The sequence below is a fragment of the Sapajus apella genome, unplaced genomic scaffold (genome assembly GCF_009761245.1).
Source record: "Sapajus apella isolate SASKATOON/1434 unplaced genomic scaffold, GSC_monkey_1.0 scaffold30, whole genome shotgun sequence".
NCBI classification, from domain to species: Eukaryota; Metazoa; Chordata; class Mammalia; order Primates; family Cebidae; genus Sapajus; species Sapajus apella.
The window spans coordinates 19,323,603-19,351,544 of record NW_022436970.1 but is presented as its reverse complement, the minus strand read 5'-3'; the positions used below and the strand labels follow the sequence as shown (position 1 = coordinate 19,351,544).

Here is a 27,942-nt window from a genome sequence, read left to right as displayed (position 1 = left end):
AAATGGAGGCGAATTTTTGTCATACATATTTAGTGTACTTAGACTAGCATTATGGCAGAGGAAGGGATGGAAATTACAGAAATTTTGAAAGAACCATCATAGGAGTCAATGATTAATTGGCAATACTTGTTTAAAAATACAGAGGGTTTAAAGAACAATCTAGGCTCTTAAGCCTGGGGTGGGAAGGAGTGGATTGCAATGGTGACTGTGTGCTACAGAAATCAGTAAGAACCTGGGGGAGCTGGAGCTGCTGTACAGGGATGGTGAGTGCCGTGCTGGGTGTATGGACCCTGAGGTGACGGCAGGACTAGTCACGTGGAGACTGGAACTGCCCAGCAGGCAGCTGGCAATGCTCAGAAAGCTCGAGGCCAGTGATGCAGATTTGGGCATTACCCCAAAAATATGGCAATGAAAACTGCGACAGCCAAGAGTCAGTCACACAAGGCAGGGTTCACCCGGATGATGGCCAGTTACGGATACGCCCCACACCGTCGTATCTGCAACCAGTATCTTTCCAAGAAACAGCACAGAAACAAACAGCAGTAAGTATTCCAAGGGCTACATTTATGATTACCAGGCCTTAGCTTTCTGAGAATGTGGAATTTATTTATTATATGGTGCCTTAGGGTTCTCCAGAGAAGCAGAACGAATAGGACACATAGAGCTGTATACAAAGGGACTGAGCATGGGAACTGGCTGACACAACTGTGGAGGCTGCACATCCCACGCTCGGCCATCTGCGAGCGGGAAAGCCAGTGGTGTGGTTTCAGTTCCACTGCGAAGCCCTGAGAAGCAGGGAGCCCAGTCTGAGTCTGACGTCCCAGGAACTTGGAGCGCTCATGTCAGGGGACAGCAGGAGATGAATGTCCCAGCTCAAGCAGAGAGTAACTTCTCCTTCCTCCACCTCTGTGCTCTATTCGAGCCCTCAAAGGACTGCACAATGCTCACCCACATGGTGAGGGTGGGTCTTCCTTACAGTCCCCTGATTCAAATGCCAATCTCTTCCGGAAACACCCTCATAGACACACCCAGAAACATTGCTTTACCAGCTCTCTGAGCACCCCTTAGCTCAGTCAGGTTAACATGTAAAATTCACCATCACCTATGGAAATAGCCTTTTGATTCATTTTTGTCTTTTTTCAGGATTAAAACCACATTGGGACTCTCCCAGAAATAAGGTATGGTCTCGCCTCCCAGCACAGCTGCTTGTTGTGTGTAAGAACCATCTTGGAAATGCGCATATATTCTCAGAAGACGTTTAGAAAGGATTTCAATAGGGATTGTTAAAGACAAAACTATTCATGACTTTAAGAAGACATTATTCAAAGGGGCTGTGGTAATAGGAACAGGGACCGTTTCAAAGGGGTCTTGCAGGTGGGGAGAGATTGGACTCAACTTCAACTCCAACAAGAAGTGAGATTTGTGGCCAAGGACAGGGTCAGTGGATGGAAAATTACTGTGAGGAGACATCATGGATAAGGGGTTTCTGGCTGAATGACTTAGGAATATTTTGGAAGGTAGGCCTGGGTAATCGGATACCAAGGGTGGGGAATTTTTGCTAAGCCGACTTAGCAGGATTCTTGCTCACAGTGGATTCTTTGGACAGAGAGGGGAGACGGGTTGGGGCTAGTCGATTGCAGGACTTAGAGAAATCCAACTAAAGTTGGTGGAAGGAGAGAGTTTTCATCAAAGTAAAGCTGAGACTGCAGTGATATGGTTATGACTTGCCATTTTATGTTTCTAAACAGGGTGGTTCTGCCTTGGAATCACCACCATAAAGGCAGTCTGTGGATTCAGCCCCTGGCGTTGACTTGGGCTGTGCTTTTCAACCTCGAAATAGCTCAGCCAAGGCAGTTCACCCACGCTGGGTTCAGTGGGAGGGAGTGCAGTTCAGACGTGGCTTTATGAGTATGCTGTGGAGGGCTTGTCATCAGCTTCTCTTACGTGGCAGGCCAAGCGTTTACCAGCTCTGTGATGGGTACTGCACACCCAGGCAGGAAGGAGAGCAAGTGTCCATTCCCTTGTAGTTCTCCTTCAGTCTGTAACTACCCCATTTCATTAGCAAATTGTACGTTCTAGCTGTGATACAAGAGGCTGGGAGGTGTGGTGTGGGCAAGCTAAAATGGGTATCAGGAGAGGCTGGTTCCAGTCCCCTGGGATGAAGCACCTAGCAAGCAGGAAGCCCTTGCTTCCAGGTCGGGTGGCACCTAAAGCAGCCAACTGAATGCACACGTGAGAACTCCTGTTTCTGGTTAGTGCTTGGGATGTTTCCAAGGACCCCTGGAGCCCCAGGCTTCCTGCAAAGCTGGGCTGCCTGGCCAGCCCCCCAGGACTATGAGGACACAGGAGATAAGGTCTGGTGAACAGGGCTTTCCCACACAGATGGCCTGGGGACCATGGGGAATGGGGCTGGCTGTCTTTTGTGCTCCTTAAACACACTGTCAATAAATATGGGTCACAGAACATGACTCAAGGACCTATTTTTTATGTGGAAGTTTATGGAATCCTGTAGAAGACTTTTGAAAATGCAACTGAGGGAGGGAGAAACCTTACCCATAAAAACGCCACTCCATAACCACTCTGGTAAGAAAGGCATGTTCAGGTTGCCCAATGTTAAACATTAAGAAAATTTCAAGTACCTGGGAATGTCTCCTAGCAAAACAGACACAACAGTCTTCAAACAACCCATCACTAGAACTTCTGAAAGTAAGGGTATAAAGGAAGGAGCCCAGGGTGGGGCCTGTCCAGAAGCTGGACCGTAGTGGGAGGACCGGCAGAACGGTGGAGCCTGACTTCCCAATCAGGCGTTTGCGAACCAGATTCAGCTTTCTCAGGACTCCCGGCAATCAATGAAGGATGTGGGGAACATCAGGGCACAATCCGCTTCCGTGCCAGGGGAGTGATTTGGGGCAGACGGTGATTTTGGAGATGACTCTAATTTCCTAGCTGACAGCTGCTGTGAGGACCAGATAAAGACAGGGCAATGGGAATGGGCATGGCAAGTGGACTAAAAATCAATTTAAGGAGATGGAGGAAAAAATATGTAGCCAAAATTTTGAGGTTAGAAACAATTTAGGATACAGAAAGAACATGAGTGAAAGAAACAAATGTAATGATACTGTAGTGGAGAAAAAGAACAGAAAGCAGGATTTCCACAGATGTATGTATTAATGCATGTAATTTGGAAAGACTTAAGAATTTCATGTAATGAAGTTAATAAAACCTAAGGCTGAGAGCAGGCTGGAGGATACACTCAGGCCTGGAACACAAGCCTGGGAGGCAAGCAGTCTCATTTTTCCATGCTAAAATTTATGAAATACTTGGTGTGTATAAGATATAACTCGTATGCAGGTGTGGATCCAAGTTTTCAGGGCTCAACGGTTAGACAGTTTTTGGAGTCTTCCATAAGAAAGGAAAAAAACTCACTTTCATCCTCCTCCCTCCTACCAGAAACAACCATTCTCCTGAAACCTGGGCTTACCTTCCGCTTGCGTTTCTTTACAAGGTTTTGATGCATATATATGTATTTCCAAAGAGTATTTAGCTCCATATTTCTGAACTCTATATAAATGATGTCAGAATACATATTTAATTCTGCAATTTGCCTTTGTCACTCGAAGTGTGTTTTAGATTCATTGGCGCTGACAAATGCAGCCGTTAGTTCCCTTTCCCTTGTGTCGAAACAAAGGCAGCTCCCGCTCTGCACGTCTGTGAAACTCATGCAAGTCAGAACTCTCGCCTCCACCTGCAGGATCCCATGGTAACCAAAATTGTGTATCACATTTTTTCCCCATCAATCTTTTGTTAAACTTACCAGTTTTTGTTCTTACATACTTATACTTGGCTCTAGGTACACGAGCAAGAGGCTTTCGGTGGTGAACACCCAGGTGAGGAAATTCTGCTTTATGGAGAATCTGCAGTTTCCACTTTTCTAAATAATGCCAAGTTGGCCAGCCAGGTGGTTCCACTGATATACATCCCACCAGCAGGAGATGAGAGTCCCTTTGCCCCATTCACTGTTTTATTGATTAAAAGTTTCTTACCAATCTGGCAGATGACAACTAGTAACCCATTGTGCATTTTCTTGATTTTAGTGAGACTTAAAGTATTTTTGGAAGTTTATTAGCTTCATGTTTTCTTCTTTACTGGAATGGTCTTTTGCCCATTAGGGCAGGTTTTTCCTACTTTTTTGGGTGGTTGTATTTTCTGAAACATGATTTTCCTCCTTTTCTGGGGGTTCCTGGTGTACTCTGAAAAGTGATGCTTTCTTGGCTATGTGTTCTTTAAAGATTTCTCATTCGTGGCTTATTTTTTTTTCTGATTAAGTTCTTGATTTTAAAATCAAACTTCTTCTTTATGGTTTCTAATTTTGTGTCTTAAGAAACTCTTTCCAAAATATCATGAGAATATTCTCCTGTCTAGTTTTGCAAAAAGTAAAGGTTTTAATTTTCCTGGAATTGATTCTTGTGTGGTATGGGGTAGAGATTTCATTTCATTTTCTCCCACATGGATATATGACAGTCTCAGCATTATTTGTTGAATACTGAACACTTTCCATTGCACTGTAATGTAACCTTTGACACATAACTAGTTTCCACAAGTGTATAAGTCTGTTCTGGGCTCTCTATTCTGTTCTGTTTATTCCACTGCCTTGTCTATTGATGCATGAATGCCTTGCTGCACTGATAACCACAGCTTTCTAGGAAGTGCAGATAGCTGTTTGGGCAAGTACCTCTACCTCAATCTATCTTTGTAAAGTGGTGCATTCTTCAAAGAAATAGGTCAGCTCAGAGTAGCCCAGCACACTTACCACCAATCAGTCCAGCGGCCTGCCTCAGCCATTCCTACACCCGCGAGCCTGGTGTGAGCGGTTGGCACAGCTGTGCAGACCTCCATCATCACCCACTTCCTGCGTTGTCTCACACTGGCCACTGCTCCCTAGTCAGTTTCCTCCCTTCTCCTTCAGGGCTTCTTCCAAGCTTTCATCTTCCCCTTCAAGTCCCAACACCACCCCGCCTTGCCACTCAGCTGACGACACATGGAGGCTGACCCACTGGGCTTGGCTGCCAATGTGTCAACTTTCCACAAACTCCTCTGCCTGAGCCATTTTCCTGCCTCCTGCCAGCTCTGCTCTGAGTTCAACCTGCCAAGACCTCACTCCACTATTTTCTTTGATCTTCCATGCGTTTCCAACGTCTCCTCCATGGCCTCCCTTCCTTGAGCACATTCCCAATTTCTTTCATCTTTAACAAAAATATAAATCAAACCAATGTACAATTCAAAACAGAAACACGAAATCCTTTCCTTAGACTCTTTTGACCATTACAGGGAATTAGGGGATTGCAAGATGCTGCTGGCCAGATGACCCCAACATGGCAAGCTTGCCTCCACCGGCCCTCGTGCTCCTCTCAGGAGGAGCTTGCTCCCTTGGCTCCAGCTACTTCCTCTCTGCAGGGCACACCTATTCTTCTCCAGTTCAAACAGCATCTTGAGTGCCAGACTTGAGAAGCCTGTTGCTTCTAGGTCTTCAGCTGGTTGACTGATGCACCTCGAGCTCAAGGTAGACCCTGCTGTTTTCTGCTCATAACCCATTCCTGTCCTGCATTTTAATGTAGTCACCCAGAGACCTGAGTTATTCTAGGCTCCTCCCTGTGTGACTTCTCACATGCACTTGGTCACAAAGTCCTGTGCTTCCTCCAGCCCCACACACTTCTCAGGTGGACCACCTCCTCTCTAGCTTCATCCTCTCGTCTCAACTATTATAGTGACCTTCACCTGGCCTCTGCCAAATGCAAGCCATCCTGCACACAGCTACCACTTCTAAATACAGACACAGCAGCTTAATCCTCACTCAGATTCCTGTGATGTTCTTCAGTGCCTACAGGTAAAACCTTAACCCTGTCACATGACACACATGGCCCCTGCACTCCACACCCCACCCCCAAGTATTTCGGTGGCACTGGCCTACTATAGTCTGACATATAGCATACCCTCAATCAATATTGCATGAAATCTAAGATGGAACACTAGTGGTACTACATAAAATAAATAGTAAGTGTAACCCTGAGTGGACATCTATGAATTAGGAATTAGGGAACTGTCTTCAGATGAGAGTAAGAGAAACAAGTAATATGGTAGTGGCTTACCAACTGGAAGGAAACAGATAAAGTATTACAGCATCAATCAACAATAGTTATGAAGGGAGCCTGCAAGGTGGTCAGGCTGGAAATCTCACTGGGCCAAAAGCAGAACTTCTGATAAACTCTTGCCATGCAAATAATTTCTTCATTAAGGACGAAGAGCAAACAGTGAGAGGAGAATCTGCTCTAGAGTTAGTTCTGAAAAAGAGTTCACTGATCAGGTGTGGGGGAGTGACAGAGGCCGTCTAAGAAAATGACCAGATCTTTTGCAAATTTACAAATATGACAGACGGGGATACCAGGCAGAGTCAGACGTGTGCCCTAGATTTCAGAGAAAAAGAGGGAGTAAACCCATGGACAGAGACACCACAATCAAAGTGGATTAAAAAGGGTTTTTAAAAGCGAGAAATGTTAACATTTAGTAGCGTACATCAGAGGGAACAAAAACAAAGATCTAAAGAGTTACACATCACATTTTCCTATGGCTATACAGAAAAATCTCTTATTGGTACAGATTTTTCCTTTTGAAAAAGTAATTTCGTTTTACTTCTAATTATAAAAGCTCAGATCTTTTTTTTTTTTGAGATGAAGTCTTGCTCCATCACCCGGCTGGAGTGCAGTGGCAGGATCTCGGCTCACTGCAACCTCTGCCTCCTGGGTTTAAGCAATTCCCCTGTCTCAGTCTCCCGAGTAGCTGAGATTACAGGTATGCGCCAACATGCCCGGCTTTTTTTTTTTTGGTATTTTTAGTAGACAGGGTTTTACCATGTTGGCCAGGTGGGTCTTGAACTCCTGATCTCAAGTGAGCCACCTGCCTTGGCCTCTCAAAGTGCTGGGATTACAGGTGTCAGCTGCTGCGTCCCACCAAAAGCTCAAATCTTAAAGGGGCATGAACATATTGTAAAATGGGATGTACATAAAAATGAATATAGAAAAAGCAAATGCTCTTAAGCCAAATGACAGGGCCATGGAGGGTGGCTAACCCCCACCTGGGCTCACATGCTGGGCTTCTTCCTCAAGCTACAGTTTGAGCAGTTCCTTTGAAGAGCAGGGCTGCTTTTTTGAGTTCAGAATAGCAAGCGGAACTTCTCAGCCTGTTATATACTGACATTTCAGTGAATACTGATGCCGAATATTCTATAGCAAAGGAAAAAACGATTAGGAGAGAAAGCCTAAGTTAAGGCTTCACCCAGTCAGTGTGTTACAGCAGGGAGACAAGAATGTCTGCTGTATCTTCTATACTCCCTAAATGTTGGAAATTTTTGTAATTAAAATTAAAAACATCTAAAGCAGTTAAAATAAGACTAAATTAAGGAGGGAGATAAACTAAACCGAAGAGACAGATTGCTTGGGGGTCCCTCTATCCTGAATATCCCCAAATTTCAAGAACATATCCTCTACAGACAGTTCTAAGGGAGAAGGAACAAACACATCAGAGGGGACGCCTCACACTGAGGCCGCCACAGATAAACATGGTTCCAGACCTCTCCCAATGCACACAGCACTTACACAGATAGGGAATCAGGATCTTGTACGTGAAGGTCACTTTTTTCCAAATCCCCAGCAAGTACTTCAGATAAAATATAATGCCCCCTGCCTTTTTTTAAAGGGGGGCCTCACACACATATTTGAATACGTCTCTTATTCTCTCCCTCGCTCTTTTGGCAGTGAGAAGTATCAGCGCAAGTTCTAAGGGGATGAGGGCACGTCACAGCTGCCTTCTATGGTCCAGGCTTGCACCTCTCATCACACTGCCATCCTAACAAACCACACAACGGGGAGGCCTGATGAGGCTGCAGCATCTGCACAGGCCCACACACCTGCCAGAAAAGGTGAGGTGCGTGCCCAGGTCTACCCAACTTGGGAGTGTGTGCTTTTCCCACTATGTACAAGGCCCTTAATTCCTGAAGGGGGAAATATGAGTCAGATTCCTAAAAATTATACAATTTTGAAGAATGTATTTACCATCTGGTTCCCTATGGTTCTCAGCCATTTTCACGTTTATCTCAAGTCAGATTACAAAGTATGTGGAGGGCAGCTGCTAAGGAAATATTTGTTAGTTTTAATTTTATTCTGGAGACATTATTCAGTTCTATAATACAAAACTAAAATCTATTTCCTTTATTTACATGATGTAAAATTCTCAATAACAAACATTTCTACTCAGGAAAGTTGGTGTTAAAGCAGAAATATTGTCATGATTGATTCAATGGGAGAACATAAAATATGCTCTATTTCATAATTTTTCCAAAAGAAAATGTCTAGTTTGTTTAAATGTAACAAATACTGTATCAGATTCACTTTAGAAACCATACACTCCTGTCTTTCTTTTGAGGAGATTCTGGAAGAGAGCTGTGAAGACTGGAGTAGTGAGTCCACGCCACCCAGCATCCATCTGTAACCTGCTTGCTTGATTCTTCTAATCATCTTGGGATCGATTATCTTCAACGATAATAGTTCTTCTAGGATAGGATTCAATTTCTACAAATATGTATCGAAAATCATATTCACCACTTTTTGGGTTCTGAAAAAAATGTAGTATTTCCAGGTATTATTTTCCTTTCTAGAACTTAAGTAACACTGCGCTTAGAACCTCTGACCCCATGACCCACGATTCCCACACCTTTTTCACTTCTGCATGCACCGTTCCTTGCTTCCCTGGCTCGGAGCCCTCGATGTAGAATTTCACACGCGTGTGTTCTAGCCCATCTTTTACATAGTCAATGAAACTGTCGAGAAAAAGAAAGATCAGTCTAAGTTCCTTTCATTGAAAAATCTCCCCAGAGCTTCCTCTGAATTCAAGCCATGGTACCTGATGTGCTGCCTGCGACCCCGCTTTGTCGCCTCCCCATAGCCTTTAATAGGCTCACCAAAGACACCAATCACCTGCAGAACAAGGACAGGGCTTTATTTTTTGTGTGTGTGGGTTAAAAGCTTCCTAAGGAAATAATTTCTAACCAAATGATTTTAGGAAAAAGAAAAATCAGTAAGCCTAGGACCTTCTCAAAAATGACCACTCAATAAGAAAACTGAAAAAAAGGGTTATTATATAAAAATCATCCCGTAAATAAATTAGACAAATATTTCATGCCCAAAGATTAAAATAGGTAGCTTTATGGTGTGACTTATAGTTTCAGAACCATGTAGGCAGAAATGACGCAGCTCCTGCTCCCCTTACAGAAAACAAACAAAACAACACAGGGTTCAGCTGTTTCTCTACTAATACCTTTTGGTTTGAAGATAAAATGTATGAACATTTTAAATGAAATTTAATTAATTAATGGTACCTAATACTAAAACTATGAGATCAAAAAATTTTCAGTCACTATACACAGTGAAGAAAAAGAAAACAGATAATAATGACATTTAAAATAAACCAGAGCCACAGGTGTGAATCTATTATTTCTAATGAGAAAATCTACATGAAGTGGAAATATAATTTTTATTGAATTCAAAATACAAATACTGTGGAACCCTCTAAAAAATACAAATTTGATACTAAACTAAAAAAATTTGACCCTCAACTCTATGAAATTTATCTTATTTTGTCTGTTTGAAGAATATCTTCAGTATCACATTTTCCAGGAGAAAAAGAAGTAACATGTAAAATGATACTTCAGAACTGTATAGCTCAAACAAGTAGAATAATCACTTTAATCTATTTAACATACAAATATCAACACCATCAGGATTTTCTATTTTTCAAGCAGACACAGTACCTGGCAAAGAGAAGGGTACCCGTTAAAAAATGTTGACAAAATTGTTAGTTTAATTATTATTTGTAAAGCTTTTTCAGGCAGCAAATTAAGTTATGACTTTAATATCTCACTGTTGTATATTCTGTGGAGGTTTTTGTTCAAAATGCTGAAAAATCTATGAGTTTGTGAATAACATAGCAACTCTTCATCTCTTTCCAGAGATGCATTCTAACATTTAATTAGGTTACCACCCATAGGTATTTCCGCAGTCTGTAAAGAATGTTTCTTGTTAGATATAGTAACTATCATAGGAGCCTTCCTTATTTCCTGCTGGTTTTCACCTCTGGAATACTTCACCCTCCCTGCCTCGGTCCAATTAAGAGAAATCAGTGGATTTAAAAAGAAAGATGCCAGTGATTGTTAGCTTCTGAGGTTTCCACCCTGACATGATTAGAAAAAGTGGTACAGTCAGAGCTGGAGCCCCAGGGAAGATCAGCCCTGGGCTCTGTTTTGAGAGCATGCTGTGGATTCAAACCTTTCTCCTTTTTAGGGACTGCAAATGCTAGGGATGACATTACTCTTTGGTCTGTGTGAAAAACAGCCTAATATTTATGATGATAATGGCAGAGAGTTATCTGCTGTTATCTTTCAAGGTGAATGAAGCTGGATTTCAATGAGTAATGTTTTCAGTGCTAAAGCTTTCCATCAGGGAGTAAGAAATATAGCGCTTCCCAGGCCACACTGGCTATGTGTGACTGGAAAGCCACATCTAAAGCCTTCCTTCTCGACAGGGTCCTTCAAAGAACCAAGGCAGCTTCCCCATGTTCACTCTTCCCTGGGAAGGGCGGAGGCAGACTGTGCTTAACAGCTTCAGATTTGGAAGCAAATCTTGGATTTGCTTGGATTCAGGTTCTGGATCTCCAACTTACCAGCTCCATGATCCTGGTGAAGTTAGTCTCTCCTTCTGCAAACTGAAGATCAAGGAGCACCGAACACAAATGGTTTTTGTGAGACTGAATAAAGATGATGCACTGGGGCCCTGTGCAGAGTGCTTGCATAGGACACATTTTCCGTAAGGAGCAGTGACACTATGACCATGAGGTCACGCATCAGGCTTTAAAAAGACTAGAAACTATCATGAGTTTGATATTTTGGTGTATTCTAAGAATTTAGTATTTACGAACAACCAGCAAAATGACTCTCTTGCACAAGTAGCATGACAACATCTGTACACTGAGTTTTGGGTTCTCTTAAAGAAAAAAGATCTAATAATGTAATGATAACTCAAGCATTATGTATTATTATGTGAGTTTCACTAGCATGAGAACTGGTTCTTGAATTCTGCCCATTTCCTCCTCCCAGACATTTTCTCCCCATCATCAGAGTTCATGTAGCTGAATCTTGAGAACTAACCTCGGGATGTGATCTGCATTTGTCTAGGGCTCTCCCATATATCTTGCTAGGACTTGAGGAAGAAAAGAGTTCTTTGAAAATTGTGTAAAACAAGCCACCTGAAATCACAGAAAATAAAGATGGAGTAAAGCCCGGGCAACATAAAAAGACCAGCTGAAAAGATATTCAAGGATTTATACTTGCTGTTTTTTGCAACCTGTAATGGTGATTCCAAAGAGCACCACTACTAAATAGGAAAAATCTCTTCCGGTTTCTTTCACTGTAAAGAGAAAACACCAATAGGTTACCCGTGGCAGCTGGGAGCAGGCCTGCTTGCTTGCTGCTTCTGCGCTTCTTGCGAGAGAAAGGCTGCCTCCAGATCAAAACAAGGGGTCTGCGTGTGTACCGGGGCAGCCGTTTTGAAAACTCCCTGTGTGTTACTGTTATTGCCTCTGCAGAACTCTCAGAGCAGGGCTTGGGAATCTATGTTTTAATTTAACGCTATAATTTTAACACTGTCTTAATTTCTAGGATGAAGAAATCCTTTTAACAAGTCATCCAGTCTACCACTGCCATAGGTCAGGCAACACTGGACCCAATCTGCCACTCCCAGATTAGGAAGAGTGCTGGCTTTTGACAACCAAACAGGTAAGGTACTGAATGGACCAACATGGGTGTCAACTCCTAACAGTCAGTAACTAGCTCGAATGCCAGTCCCACCCCACACGCTGACTGGTACATAAAAACAGAATTGGGTTTGGAGTAGAAATTTCGTTGGCCAGAAAGATTTATGAATTAAACTTAGAAAATGAAGAACATGCACAGACCAGACATTTGTTTTCCCACACTAATAAAACATGTGCATATGGATTAAACGAAAGGTCTGAGAACTAAAGAAACTCAATCAAGACAGTGTTATGGGGCAGAGTATATATGTATATATAGCTATAAATAAATGTATTTGTATTATGCCCTTATTTGTTCCTATTACCCAAATCAGGTCATTGGTCTCAATACCCTAGATTCCCCAGGGCCCCCTCAACATTTCATTCCTGCCTTGCTTAGCATATCAGGTGAGTCTTTCTGTTTATTTACTCACCAACAGCTACCATGTATCTACTATGTGTATCTTTATATATATGAAAAGAGCTATAATGTTACAATTACACTACCTTAATATTACAATTATTACTACGCTTTACACTGATGCTGAGAAACTGAGTCACCTCCCAGCATTATGTTTATAGGCTAATTTATTCACCACATTAGAAACTCAGACTTCTGAAATATAAATCTTTAAAAATTTTTTAAGAAAAAAAGTTTTAGAAAAAAATTTTAACAGAAGTTGTTATTTTCTCTTCTGTATAAAAAGCTTCTATTACTTTTATATAAAACAACATTGTTTAAAAGAAGTCTTTAGCTAATATAACACTTGTTTAAAAGTAGTCTTTAGCATAGCACGATCCTTCAAGTTTTCAGCAATATTTCCAACTTAGAAGATATTATTCAAATAACAAAAAGATCACATCTGCCAAAGTATGTGTAATTCATGGGACTGACTCAACAATTGTCACAAATCCAATTTCCCTTCCAAGGTTCAGGAGTTGGGGCCTACAACAACATCTCATTCTACTCTCAGTGTCACAAAATACATTTCAATAAATATTACCTGCCAGTTACATGTCAAGTCCCAGGTTGAGAACACGATAACAACTAATTAGTTCTAGTAAGTATCCTTATTTGTCCTTGTTATGCAAACCAGGTCACTAGCCCCAACACCCTGGATTTCTGACTGTTCCTCCCAACAATTAATTCCTGCCTTGCTTAGGGTATCTGATAGGTATTCTCCATTTATTGGATAAACAACAGCTCCTGTATATTTGTTACATATAAAGCCCTGTGCTGAATATTCTCCATATTCTACAGATTTAAAAAATTTCTGTTTGTTACTTTATAGCTGTCTCCAGTGGAAGCTGCTCACTAACTTTCTCAACCCTTTCAGATCTAATACTTTCATGCCAAAACCCTCATGCCTTTTGCTTCTGCAGTTCTCTAGGCCTCCTGTAGTAGGTGTTGTGGTGTGGGTGTTCCTAGCTGCAGTTATCAGCCGAACTCCTCTCCCGGCATTCCATCATAAGAGAGCTTCCTCACTTAGGTCATGGCACTTCCTGGGCCAGCCCATGCTCAATGCCTGGTTGATGCAGAAGTGTAAGACTCAGCCGCCATGTTAGGTAGACGGATGGTGACTGGCCAGCTCAGCCCCAGAGCTCCCCAGAACAGCAGCTGAGGCCCCAACTGCAAATACACTTTGGCTTCCCCCTCTGCCCAGTTCTTCAAGATGCATTCTGAGAGCACTCCCTGATAAACCTCCTTACACAAATCTCACTTCCCTGAGAAGCCGACCTACAACGGCTGCTGCCAGGAGCGGTAAGTAGCTCTCAGTTGGGATTTTGGAGCTGGCTAGCTGGCCACTCGCTAGCAATGAGGACTCTGACCCCGGTGGTAGAGGGGCACTGACAGCGCCTGTCATATAGCTGTAGTGCAGCTGATGCAGCTGATGGAGACCTGGGATGGAATACTGGCGGAAGGGAATACACTGGCTGGTGTGTTTTTCTGGGAATTTAGGAGGAATCAGCAATTTTAAGGACTTAAAGGGCTGTGGCTGGGGCCATGGATACTCTGGAGAGGGAGGATGAGATGATACGTATAACTAATTACCAATGAAGGTGAGTACCAAGGGCAGGGGCCTCTTCCCCAGCAGAACAAGACTCGAACTGCACCCAGAGGGCAGAAAACGCAGGGGTCAAGTCTGTGGCGTAAGGGCAGCAGGGAGTTTGGCATTTCAAGCCCATGAGACCTCTCACACCTAGGTCAGGGTCCTGATTTGGGAGGAAAGCTGTGTTGGGGGCCCTTGAGGTCAATGCTCTAAGCAGCTCATTGTCTAGTAAAGGTTGGCACTTCTTCCATCGTGGAAACTGGGTGAGGGGTGGGTGGGTGGCTTCTGCCTAGGAAGACACATGCTGCCCTCAAGAGGTCTCTCCACCTCCCCTCCTGGCCAAATTACAACACAACTGGGCATGAGAAGGGTGAGAAGGAACGATACACAGAAGGAGCTGGAGGCCCCACCAGCGGGAGCCAGGGGAACATATATACCATATCACTGCCTCTTAAGGGTGGTGTGTCAAGGGCACAGAACACAAACCCGGCTACGTGAGAATTGATCAGCATGAGGCACACTCCTGTGATGAATTTAGCAGCTGGGCAAGCACCCTGGGAACTGATATGCAGTTGGCTAGGTTTGCTCCCGTAAACTTTGAGACAGTGATGGTCCACATTAAGTAAAAGTGACAGAACAGCCATGGCAAACGGAAGGAAAGGCTTAACAGCCTTGAAGAATGGGGATGCTACCATAGATATAAGATATAAAGCCTGAAAGCCCACCATCTGACTATATTCTTAGGAGGAACTGGGGGACATTGTACACCAAAGCCACAAGGAAGCCCTGACATCTTTACAGAGCAGGATGCCCTGACAGCAAAAGAATTCTGAAACAGAGACCAGGTTGCGGTATTAGGCAGAAGCCAAGTTGGGTGCAACCATCATAACTGATGGCAAGTCGAGAGTGTCTGACCTGCACAGAGCAACAGAGTTGATGACTAGAACACGGTGTTCTCAAGGGCAAGACGGATGTGTAGTGGACAAGGCTACTTCTAAATTACACAGTCATTAGATATTAACTACAGATGACTCCTGAGGCTGAAGGTAGCCGCTCTAATGCAAAGCCTTGAACACTGCCCCAGTTTCTGGACCTGAGCAAGTTTTCAGACCTGGAGCCCCTTTACTGAAGGAAAGTGTATGTGACTGACTCCCCCAGCCCTTCACCAAAAGGACCTATAGTTATCAACTTGGACATAATCTGTGCTACAGTGATGTCCAAGGATCTGGAGAGTCATGATGACCCTCCGACCTGCCTCGGCATGTAAGAAGCTGATAGCTGGGTCCGTGGACTTATCTGGTAATCATTTCTGTGATTTCCAAATGTATAAATCAAGAGGATGTACTGAGTAATTGGCAACAATAACTCCTACTTTAGTAGTTCTTTTAGAAGTGGGTTAAGAGCTATCACATTGGGAAAAGTCAAATGGAAGCCTCCAAAACTGCCCCAGTGACCAAGATAATAAAATAAAAACAGTATCACATCTATGGGGAATGGCTGAGACAGTGCTATTCTTAGAGATCTTAGATACAGGCATGGTGGTCCCCAATGGTGGTAAAGTCCCTTGTAATTTACCAGTCTTTCTTTACAAAAAACAAATACAGGCTGGAGATGACAGTGGTTCACTGCAAACTCAACCAAGTAATAGCCAGGGTACACATGCAATACCACATATGATAACTTTACAGGGGAGTGCATTAACACAGTCTCATGGTATTGGCCATTGATTTGAAGAATGCCTTCTTCCCTATCTCGAGAAGCGGCAGCAGGAGCAGTCTGTAGTAACATGAAACAGATAATAACAGGATTATCCTGTTATTATGATCCTGCCCAGGATCTGCTAATTCTCTCACCCTCTGTCATTCTAGACCTGGGCTAATACAGTAGCCACTAATGGCTATTTCAGTTCAATTTTAAATTAATTAAAATTAATTCAGTTCTTCAGTCACATAATTTAGCAACATTTCAAGTGCTCAAAATAGCTACAAGTGGCCAGGAACTAACCAAATGTACAGCACAGATATAGGACATTTCTATGAGTGCAGGAAGTTTTATCTGAATAATCCTCTTCTGGACATTGAACAGAATATCACGTTTGTCCACTATGTTTATGCCATCACGTTTGAGCCCATAAGTAATAAGTGTCCATTGTGTTAGAAGGCTCGGTCAGACAAGTTGCAAGAGTGAGAGGTGGGTCCAACAAAGATCCAGAGGCTCACCAACACATGAGCGGGCCTCGTGGGGCTACACTGGGGAGTGCCAGGACATGCCCTCGCAAGTAAAAGACAATTGTTGCTCCCTATACCTTCTAACACAATGCTTCATAGGCCTCTTTGAATTTTGGACGCAGCATATTTCACATTTGGGAATGTTGCTCCCATCCACTCACTCAGTAACAAGGACTGTCGCCTCTGAATGGGGTGCAGTAGGGCTCTCTAAGGAGGCCTGGTGTGCAGTGCAAGCAGCAGCACTGTTGCCTGAGCCAGATGACCTGACACATCTGCCCGTTTCTATGCCTTTCACCTCTGCATATGGGTTGTTCCTTTGTGCTGAACTATTATGAATGAAAAGCTAGATTATATTTTTGGCATATGCCGCAGATTACAAAACAATTGGTGGAATATGATTCAATTTTTTGGGTTAAAATTATTAAAAAGTATGTGTATGAAAGTGCAAAATGTTAAAAAAAAGTCATCTTTGTGTGGTATAACCATGGGGGTCTAAATTGCTTTGTCTTTTATTTTTTTTCCTACAAATTACATGTGAAATGAAGAAATTAAAAAACAAATCTTAAAATACCTGTGAACACATCTCTGACTTTCCCTGACAAATCACATTCCATCCTCCCTATATGTTTTTCTATTATCGCAGGTAACATCTGAAAGTTTTCCCTACTGGTTATGCGTCTCTTTTTATCCTATCCAGTTACTCTTTATTATATGTAACAGAGCCAATAAAACTTGACAAAAATTTCCCAGACATAATGCAAAAAAGTTATATTAAAGATCAACTTTCAAATCTAAGTTTCAATCTGTAAAGAAAACTGTAAGTCTATATGTTCTAGTTCTAAATTATAAACAGTTTTTAAAAACTCATGTGAATTGCTTTTTCACCTTTGGCAGTGAACTTGGTGTAAAAGGGTATGGGGAGTTCGTCTTGATGAAAGACCAATCGTTAAAGTATTCCTTTTTTACCTTTTTGTGCTGTTGAGACGGCGGTTCCACCTCTCTGACTCCTGTGCACAGACACTTGTTTGCTACTATCCTCCTTTGCTTTTCGGGAGCTCGGCCCCTGAGTCCAGATGGCTTTCTGGGTGACTCCAGGGATACATCTAGGTCGCACTGTTTTCTTCTGATATTGAAGCCCCCATCTCAAACTGGGCTCAGTCTTCAAGCACGCTTTGTTAAGCACAACGTGTGGCAAAAGCAATCTCTTTGCCGAGGACTTGTGCAGCTTCTCCGTATATTGTATGGCACGTAGAAAAGTACAAATCATGTTCACAAAAAATCGTTCCGCTTAGGGACGATGCTAACTACAATTAGGAAAGCTTTAGGGTTCACCTCACATCCGGCCGGGCTCCTACTCAAGCCTATACGTTTACTTAAATGGGGTGTTAGGCAAAAACGTTAGCTTCAGCAGCGTAAATAAAAACGAAAAGTCTCCACAGTGAACCTGATGTCCACCTTCCCTTCTGTCTTCATTCTATTTGAATTAAAATACTCTGATTACCTTCTGGGCTGACATTCACAGGATCCCTGCCATGCCTTCGCAAAGTCACCTGGGAAACTCCCCCGTCTTTCTGGGAATAGTAGTTTAAAGACCCTGCTCTTAACTGGGATGGGACAGTGGGGCTCGCAAAAGAGACTACATCTCCCATAATTCAACGCTGCCGCAGCACGGCTCCCGCCCTCACACGCCCCCGCGCCTGGCGCCTGCTTAGACGCTGTATGTCCTTGGAGCGGCGGGAAAGTGGGGCGTTTGTGGCACAATCGGTACTTCAGACCCTGAGGGGTTCAAGCGGGAGTTGCAAAAGCCAAGTTAGTTGAAAACTACGTGTTCTTCTGATCCTTCTAGAGAGGACTCCACATACTGGGAAATGCTCCCTTTGACTGTGGCCTTGCTATTCCGCGTGCGCAAATGATTTAGTTTTTGCGTTTCACTGTTCTCAGAAAAACCGGACAGTAAAGAGCCAGCAAGCAGAGCTGAAGGGAGACCACTGCAAATCAGGCAGCGGTTTCCTAAACGATAAGCCGCGGACTTGCTTGGCGCCCCTGGTGGCAGAATGTTAAGGGTGGGTAAAGAAGCCAAGCCCGGAAATTTCTAGAAGTCCGCTCTGTGAGCCGAGTCTGGCGCGGTGCTGTCTGCGCACGCGCTAGGCCAGCTGTACATTTCCCCAGTCGCGCATGCGCGGAGGGGTGTGGCGATGTGGGGCTTGTCTGCGAGCAAGCGCTCCTCGTTTCCGCCCCCGCGCAGTCCTGTGGTGAACGCCTGGTCTCCATGGCGACTGGACGCGGTCGGATGTTGCAGCAGCGCTGGCTGGGCCTCCAGACGCTGCGCGAGCCCAGCAAGGGCGGTGGCGCGGCCCAGGGGCGTGCGAGGCAGGTCCCGGGGCGCTCCAGGGTCTTTGGGTTCAGGTGACTGTAGGGCCTGCGGGTGGAGTCAGCCGGCGGGAAGCCCCTCATTGCGCGTCCCTGGTCTTTTCACTGTATCTTATTCGTCAGGTTCTGGGCACAAGGCCCGAGGCTCCCTTCAACGAGAGAAGGGTTTGGAAGAACGACCAGAGGAAATCCTTTCTACCCTAAATTATGACACGAGTACAGTAGCCTCTCAGGGAAATATTTTTTTCTCGCGGCGCCTGCGCGGGGAGGCGCTCACCTGCCAGGACAGGTGCAGGTGCCAAGAGGTCGCTTCTCCAGGACGCCTGCCCTAAATTCACGGTGCTCCACCCCTGCCTTCGTATTTTTGCTCTTCTGTAACCAAGAATCTCCCTTCGTCTTTCTTGTGGCCGTACAACTTAGAGAAGTAGAATCCGCTCAGGAAAACCTTACCAGTGTACCCCCTCATCCCCCAAGCAGTTACTTCTGGCAGGCAGTTTGGTCTGGGGGGTGGGGGGACAGCACTTTCTGCACCTCCGACGTCAAGGCCAAGTTGCCGTCTCCATCGCCAGGTCTTGCTCAGCTCCTAGTCCCATTCTGCCTGTCTTCGGTCTAAATGCAGCAGCCTGTGGTGTTCTCGTTCTGCTACCTAGAGGCTCGTCTCTCCGACGAGAGCTTCTGTTGGGGCTCCCTGGAACTGAAGCGTGGTCCTCTCCTATAGGGAGAGAGAACGCAATTTTGAGGACTTAAATAGAAAAGGAGCAGGAGGCTGCCTCTGCTTTCCAGAAGCATCTTCAGCGTGAAGAAGTAAAATGATCCAGTGCGTCAGAAATATCAGCATGCATAATGGTATCTTATGCAATCCCTCTCCTTGTTTCGTGAGCTGTTCCCTACCTATGTACCCATCACTGCTGTTCGTTTACCAGATGGAGGGATAATGCTAAGAATGGTTTACATTCTTGAGGATTATCTTTGTGCTTGTAAGCCTCTTCGATTTATAAATGTGGAAAGTCATGCACATTTTGCCTTACAATCAACCAACAGTCCATGTTTAAGCATACAGAGGGAGTCTATTACATACTAATTGAACTACTTGTTTTATCCCCCTGCATCTGCAGAACTATGTCCTGTGTCCTCCCTAGGGCTCCATTACTTCCACTTACACAGCCCCGTTGCTTAGTGCTATGATAATAGTTCTTGATTGAAAACCTGTAATGCTAGACAAACCACAAGCCTTGTCACAGATAGAATGGTGACAGTGCCTGCAAAAATTCTTTTATGTAGGAGAGAAAGGAATTTAAATAGGGAACTTGAACTTTTAATCAATTTGCTGCTATTACTAAAATTAGTCTTTACATAGTGCTCTATTAGGGGGAAGCAGAAAGATTTTTATATGATTAATCTTTTATCATTTGTAAATTGAGTGAACTTCCTGGTGGATTGATATAATTAGAGGGCCTGTCATTATGCCTGGCATGAGAATCTGCATTTCAAGCTGATTTGGAAATGTATGCATTATCTTTGGTAAAGAAAAGTCTGCTGCCAAAAATAGAATGATTTACTATGGTCAAGGCAGGTGGTTATTTTAATGTCTTGCTGTGGAAAATTAGACGTTAAGGAATCAGCGTTCCCTTTTTAACACAAAATGTGAATATGTATATCACAAATTGTAAGAAGTGTAGTGAAGCATATTAAGTTGGGTTTATTTATACCTGGTGTAATTTATTTGATTTGCCATATATTGAAAATGAAGCACAGTCACTAGGTTTTTAAAATATTGGACTTACTGAAAACTATCAGACAAAAGCCTGTCACTTGACGTGTTTTCAAACTACATTTATCTTACTAAATATATCAGTGTGTGTCTATACTTAACCTTGTAGACATATAGATCTGCATAAAAACATAAATGGAACTTGCTGATTTGTTAATTATATGGCCCTTAAAAATGTGCAGTTGGTTTATTTTATGGAGGAATAGAGATGTGTTTTCAATAGTGTTAACAGGTACATACATGAGTTGTATGATTTTATACAAAGTATGGTAAAGAGAGCTCTGATTTAGGACCTTAAGGAGATGGGGGTCTTAGAGACTGTCTTTGCTTCTAGCTTGGGACCTTAAGTCCCTTTAGTTGCCTTGTTAGAGCCTTAGTCTTCTAAACTGAAATGAAGGACTCTATGAGATCCATTTCAATTGTGAAAAAGCAAAACAGCAAGAAATAAGCTTTGAAGTTTAAAAAGTGTGAAAACATGTTTGTAATAGAATAGTCTTCATATTCCATTAAAACACTTACATATTACCTTGTACAGAGTATATGATTAAGAAGTATTTGTAGAATTGAACTAAGCCCTGTTAAATATTTTAGTCAAAGATAGAGTCATATCCATTTGTTACTGAATTAGGGATTCAGATTAGGGAAAAGCATTTGGTACTTAAAAATAGTAACTAGTACCAAACAGGATTTACTTGCTTAATCATTATTTAAAACTATCTTTGAGTGGGGAGAGTTACAGTACCACTTTGAGGAACTTACTAAGATTATTTTATTTACATATATTTTACATATATATTTACAAAACAGGTGACTTTATTGACATTTTCACAGTAATCTTTCATAAATTTGGGACATACAAGTTAAGTTTTTCAGTAAGAACTTGTTGGCAGATTGAGCCAGTATGTATTCTTGAAACATCTAAGCACTGTGCTTCTCAAACTTGTAGTTGTAGTGGGCAGGGCATACACAGAGCATCTTCCTTGTCTGCAAAATCAACACAAAAGCTTTGGGGAAAAGGTTAAATAATTTAACTGGTAAGTAATATACATTTTTATGATAAGACAAAGACAAATTAGTAGAATGCAATATTTGCTTTAATTTTTAAGTTCAATTGAGAGACTTCTAAGAAGTTTTGAGTTTGCTGCAGACTGTACTTCCAGATTTCGGGAAACCTGGTTTCAGTTTCTTTGCAGGGGTACTGTTACTAGGAATGCCTTTGAGAGTCACTGCTCCAGTCTCAAGGGTTGTGCTTTCAAACTGTGATTCCCTGGCCTTCTTGTACTTGTGACTCAGTTTTGAAATTAAAACAACAGCCCCCCCCCAAACTTATTACAGATTCAATATGCTAGGAAAAATTATAAAATACGTGGAGTTTTGCCCCTTAAATCCTCCCCATTTAAAAAAAACCTTCACTGGCAAATTTTGTAATCCTATGAATCAGATCTATTAACTGTTAAACCTTGGTTTCTCATTCTAGACCTCTTGTCTTTATATGCATGTATTTACTTTTCCTCTTAGAGAAATAGAAAAATAAGTTTACGTAGTGGGCAAAAACTGCAATTACTTTTGCACCAACCTAATAGTATATACTGATACAACTTGCTTTCTCAGTTATACTGTTAGTGATTCAGGAGATATTTATTGAATGTTGCTCATATGCCAGGCATATTGTGGGTGCTGAATAATCAGCAGTGAACAAACCCATGCAGTATACTTGCCCATGTCGTTCCAGCGATAGTAAGCAAGACAGGAAAAATGTATACATAGTGTTGGTTGGTGATGTGTGCTAAGGAGAGAAACAGAGAAAGGACACAAAGTGTTTGTGTGCGTGGCAGGGGTTAGGTTGGGGACTGGTTTGCAGTTTAAATAGAATAGCCAAGGAAGGTCTTAGTCAGATGGTGACATTGTAAATGGCTGAAGAAAGTGAGGGAGCAAGCCATATATACATCTGGAGGACATCAGGGATCTATTTCTAATTCAAGCACTTCACTTTGGTTGAAAATGTAAATTTTAATTGACTAAGGATTGTTAACTCTATGGAGACCTTGCAATTTAACCAATCACTATACTGTTTTTAGTGTTTTTTTCCCCAGTGCAGACAACTCTGAGATGGACATTCTTGAGTGAACTATCTGCACATTTCTAGAAGTGGAATTTCTGGCTTAAAAGAGCATATGTGCTTTTTAAGGATCCTGGTTTCTAATATCAGATTTGGCTTTCCATGATGTTTTTGTTGTACCACTGTATCTTGTCCTACTGGCAGTAAATGAGGATGCCTGTTTCTTTGTAACATAGCCAGCATGAATCATTATCATTTATTTGGTCTTTGCCAATTGCTAGATTAAAATTGATCCATCAGATTAATTTACTTTTCTTTGGTTTTCTTGGAAAGGCATAGGGTAACAGTTTTTATCTTTCTGGCATCTTATTGAGGAAATATATAATGACTAAAAGCTATTACTGATTCAGTAAGGTATTTAATATCTTAAATACATTTATATTTGATTAATATTTATGTTTATATATATATATATAATTATTCATATAATGCTTAGGGTATGTATAGACTCAGACTTCTAGGCACAACCAACTCTTCATACTCTCATGGGCTTAAGGGTTACAGATTTGGAGCTCCTGATAGGAATTATTATTTGACTGAGGAATAATAGAAATTCCCTTTACTTGAAGCTTAAGTGTTAGAAACCTTTGTCAATTATAGACATTTTATCTTTGAATATGTACCATAAGTCAATATAGACTTTAAAATAATAACCATTTAAAAATAAGTCACGCTTTTAAATAATTTTAGAATGTATTACAAATTTTGTTTACTGTGTTGACTAATGATAGTAAGCAAAGTTTATAATACCTTCTAAAGTTATTTATGTCCACCTGGAACCTCAGGATGTAACTTTATTTGGATATAGGGTCTCTGCAGTTATAATTAGTTGAGATGAGCTTATACTGGATGAGGTTGGGTCCTAAATGTAATATGAATGATATCCTTATAAGAAGAGGCACAGAGACCGATATGCCCAGAGGGAAGGTTGCTCTGGGAAGATGGAAGCAGAGATTAGTTATGCTGATACAAAAAACTAAGAGACATCAAAGATTTCTGGCAACTACCAGAAGGAGGAATGATTCTCCCTAGAGCCTTCAGAGGGAGCATAGCCCTGTTGACAACTTGAGTTTGGACATCTGGCTTCTAAGACTTGAAACAATAAATTTCTGTTCTGAGTCACCCAGTTTGTGAAGGCAGTCCTAGAAATGAATGCAATTAGGAAATTATATTTTACTTCCAATTACTATATTAGAACCACATCAATGGAGTCTAAGCTTTTCTCCTGTGGAAATCTGTTTAAACAAAATTTCCAACAGAAATACAAAATATATTACACAGGTGGAATTATCTGATTAAAGGAGGAGAGGCTAAAATTTCTAAATTAGCATTTCTACCTGTCCTTTCTCCATGTCTTCCTGCCCTGCAGAGCACAGATTGAAAACCATTGGCTAGAAAGTTATGTAAGACCAAAAGTACATTGAGCACCTTTCACTGAGGCTGGGATAGAAAGGCATGTGGAGGCAGCATTTTTTTCCTTAGTGCTTTTTCTTCCTTAGCATTTTTTCCCCTATTTTTTCCTTTTTACTCTCCAGGATCTGGAAAGTTTACCTTATGCAACTTCTTCTTTGTTGAGATGCCAGTGAGGCAGATGATCACTAATATTTATGGAGGTCCTACCCTGTTCCAGCTACTGTGCTTTTTTCTAAAGAGAAAAATCTACCAAGATTTCGTCTGTGGCTTCTCAGAAGCATGTGGGGAACTGTGCCTGTTGAACAGGGCAGGCAGGTGCCAGTGAGTGATTTGAGTGCCTACTGACATATGCATATCTTGATGACATCTTGAGGTAGGCTCCAGGCTACGCTGTCACCTGGCCAGCTGTGGCCCAGGGGAAGGGCTCCTTTTCACTGCTTGTGGCATCTAATAGGTTGTGCTCGGAGTTGAGGGCCATGCTCTGTTAAGACTGGTTGTGCGGAGTTCATACTCCAGCTTTCTGGGGGTTGGTTAATTACCCTTCCTTCCAAGTTCTTAGGACACCTGTTTTTTGCTCCCAGTTGTTGCCTTCATGTATGAGTGTTCTTTCAAATATATCTGGGGAATTGGCTTGGTATGAAAAACTGAGGGTGGTTAAACTATCAGTGTACAAAATACACATTCGATGCAATGGTGTTGGTGAACTTAGTGTATAGATAATGTAGTCTCTAGGTTTTAGCCACTTCTTAAATAGCATACCAGGGAGGAGGTGGGTCAGTAACCAATACCTGTGTGTTGTATGTTGCTTAAAGCAGAAGCTTCCAAACGTTTCCTAGAGAAACAGTATAACCACTCATGGCTTTCTGGGTGGGCTGCTGCCTAGACATGGAGGCTGTGAGCTGTGTTATTTCTGGTGTTTTGGTTCCCTTAAGGGGCTGTTGAGTACTCCTGATTTTGAGGACTGATTTTAACAAAGTTTATTGTAGAAACCTCTGAAAAAGACTCACTGCATTAAAATGTTTTATGCGATTTCATTGAATCTAAAAAACCATTGATTCTAAAATGCACTCCTATTTTCTGTAACACTAAAATAAAAAGATGGCCAATGAAAATATATTGCATTGAATGGGAGAAGTTAAAATGTAAAAAAGTTTGTGGATGAGTATTTGGTAGTTTGCCTATGACTGCAAAAGCTAGAGTTTGAACGCTTAACGATCAGGAAAGTTGTAGATTATGTTGACAGTTCAAGTTCACTAATTTTAAGTTTTTAAAAATAATCTTTAATGGTTTCTGTTATATCCAAACTGGCCAATCAATACATTAAATTTATCATTTTTGTTCCATTAAATGTATTTGATATCACCTCTTTGACATATTGAAACCTTTAATGAGAGTGTATATTTCTAAACCTTAGGGTGAAAGCACATCAGAGTAAGTACAGTCTTCAGGTTTCCTTACCAGGACACTAAAGTTTTCATTGTCTCTTCCTTCTCCCTCCCTTTCTTCCTTCCTTTTCATCTTTCCTAAAGTTTTTCAGTGTATAATCTTTGGAGCTTATGAATCCTTTAGAATTTTGTAGAAGGGAATAGATAATTCATGTCATTTGATAATTATATAATTTGAATTTCCCATATTTACTTTCAGAAAGGGGCCAGGGGTCAAGTTTTCTGCAGGCTCTGCTGCCCTGAGGTGCCATGGCAGAGATGGGCAGCACTGGGAGAGCTCTTTCTCTTGCTATTCTGGGCTCCTGGATAGGTAAGTAGCAGAAGCAGACTGTCATTTTTGGGGGCCTCTAGGCATGGGGTTATTAGAGAAAGTTATGATGCTGTATATACCAAGTTGCTATTTTGAGCTTGCTAAGAATAGGATTGTGTAGGAAGGCAGTACAGGATGGAGTGTTTGATGAGTCATGGGCCTGTCACCACTATCCTTATGAAATGAGCTTTATGAAACGAAACTTCAAAAAGTGACAAGTAAATTGAATTTTCCTTTTATTAAAATGTTCTTCAAAATTATTCACTTTTGAGTTGATAAAGACCCTTGACAAAGGACAAAGAAGATTAAAGTGTGTTTTCCTGAAAGCTCAAGAGCTCTGTTCATTTCTCAGCCTTCGATATCTGGGAGCCCATTTGCCATGGCAAGATTCTGTACTGTGCTTCTCAGCACGAAGATCCATGGAAGCTTTAAAAAAATTTTTATGTGTAATTGATGCTTAGAAGTCCATAGATTTGTTCTGTAGTAATGTTTATGGAACACCAGTTATATGCTAAGCCTTGTGGGGAGCCTGAAAGCTTGAGATGATCACAGAGAGACATTTTACACTGTAGGAAGCTAGGCCCACGTAGTCTGCATATTGCAGAACTGTGTGATTCAGACATAAGTTGCTTGATTTCAAGTTCTGGGCTTTTAATAATGTATTATAGCTAGCTCAGCTAACAGTGTACATATTTATATATACGTTTCCATGTATTTTAAAAAAGAAAAGCCAAAAAAGATATTTAATTAAGGACATTAATTTCAGCTTAAAACCCAATGCTCTGGGAATAGGCTGTCTTACAGTCATATGATATGAGAAACAGAGCAAATATTCATTTTGTTTGTCCATCCATTAAATATTTGAGGATCTACTCTGTAGCAGATACTGTACTTGGTGCTGGGACACAAATGGTGAGCCACTTACATGTTCTCATGAAGCTGATGATCTAGTCGAGGAGGCAGATTTAAAATACAGCAAATCATAATAAGTTGGGTTATCTGTTGTCAAGAAAACAAGTGGATCCTCAAATCCAGAATAATGGGGTGGCATGGTAAGAAAGACTTACCTAAGGAGGGACATTTAAGATGAGAACTGAACACTGAGATTCAAGAGCTTTGAGAAGAGCTTGCCAGTGAGTGGACACCAGAGTTATGGAGGTGGGGGATCCAGATGCTGCAGGAACAGGGTGGTGGTGGGGGAGCACATCAGCTGGGGCCACCAGGCTCTGGGAAGTAGTGTGGATGTCATGTAATTTCTTAGATTATCTTGTTTACTTGTTTACCTGTCTCTCTTCTCTAGAAGTAGGGAAGACGGAGAGACATAGGCAAGTGGGAGGTATGTTTGGAGACGTAACCAACATGATTTGTTTATGAATTAGATGTAGGTGTGAGGGGGAAACAGACAAGTAGGAATCTGAAGCTGTTGACTGAAGCAGTAGTACAGGTTGAGGTGCTGTAGACTGAAATGGAAGGGAGGTGGGTCCGGGCAGAAGAGAGGGCCACAGTGGTGACTTTAGACTCGTTACAGCTGAGGATCTGGCGTGTGTGCAAAGGAGGATGCCAGATGGATGATGGATGTGTCAGTCTGGCTCAGGATGAGACCTGGTGGGGTAGGCGGTCATGGAGCTGGGTAAGGTGGCTTAGGGAGAGGGTGGGGAAAAGAAAGCAAAGACAACTCAGGAGCTAGCTTGGAGGACCTGGGGCAGTGAGAACCAACCAAGCAGGCAGGGAAGAGCCCTGAGGTCCAAGAAATTGAGGCGAGGGTGTTATGTGAAGCAGAAGAGGAGAGAGTGTGAGACACAAGAGCAGTCAGTGACCTGCGGCCTGGGGAGTCGAGGGGAGGAGGCAGCAGGGTGTGGTGGACCCTCGGAGTATTGCAGGTGAATACAAAGGAAGGGGCTGACCACTTATTTTCATATTTGCATGTGTTCTATTCCACACTGAAATGTAAGAAGCAAAAAAGTAGGGGAAGGGAGTTGGAGGCAGCAGGTGTAGACAAGTATTTGCTTTCTTTTGTTCTTTCCCAGAGCTTGGCAATGTGAGGGAACCTAGAAGTCAGGTGGTGGCTCCAGAGAGATTGGGTTGGGGAGAAACAAAGGAAGAGTATGGTTTCAGGATGAGAGATTTGGGGTGATTCAGAGGCTGATATTGTTGTACTGGCCTGAGCATAGAAAGCTAACACCAAGACAAAAGTATGCCAAATTGCAGGGTTTTTATTGCCGGTGGCCATGGAGGACTCGCGTCTCTCCAACCCTTGGCCCTGAAAGGAGGGTGTCAAGACCTTTTATACCTGTAAAAACCACCTCGGGAGTGAGGGTGAGGGGCAGGGGTGGGAGTGAG

The 27,942-nt window shown here is 42.3% G+C and overlaps 2 protein-coding genes across 5 annotated transcripts in view; one reads left to right on the top strand and one right to left on the bottom strand.

Moving 5' to 3' along the window:
• Positions 1-8,186: 8,186 nt before the first annotated feature.
• On the bottom strand, positions 8,187-17,838 carry TIMM21 (translocase of inner mitochondrial membrane 21). 4 transcript variants are annotated; one of them, XM_032293744.1, is made up of 7 exons: positions 17,676-17,838; positions 11,448-11,510; positions 11,252-11,349; positions 10,768-10,851; positions 8,953-9,026; positions 8,764-8,869; positions 8,187-8,664 (listed from the first exon to the last, which is right to left on the bottom strand). In XM_032293744.1, the coding sequence occupies exons 1-7, from the start codon at positions 17,821-17,823 to the stop codon at positions 8,560-8,562; spliced, it is 678 nt and encodes a 225-aa protein (XP_032149635.1). In that variant the 5' UTR covers positions 17,824-17,838; the 3' UTR covers positions 8,187-8,559. The 4 variants fall into 4 exon arrangements, with proteins under 4 accessions (XP_032149635.1, XP_032149632.1, XP_032149633.1 ...); XM_032293741.1 differs by having other exon boundaries at positions 17,141-17,759; XM_032293742.1 differs by having other exon boundaries at positions 8,187-8,869; positions 17,141-17,763.
• Positions 17,839-17,889: 51 nt separating this feature from the next.
• FBXO15 (F-box protein 15) overlaps positions 17,890-27,942 on the top strand; it is a 75,714-nt gene continuing 65,661 nt past the window's right edge. The window contains exons 1-2 of the mRNA XM_032293740.1: positions 17,890-18,580; positions 25,492-25,602. Coding sequence (XP_032149631.1) covers positions 18,444-18,580; positions 25,492-25,602 — 248 coding nt within the window. The 5' untranslated portion in view covers positions 17,890-18,443. The remainder of the gene's footprint in view (positions 18,581-25,491; positions 25,603-27,942) is intronic.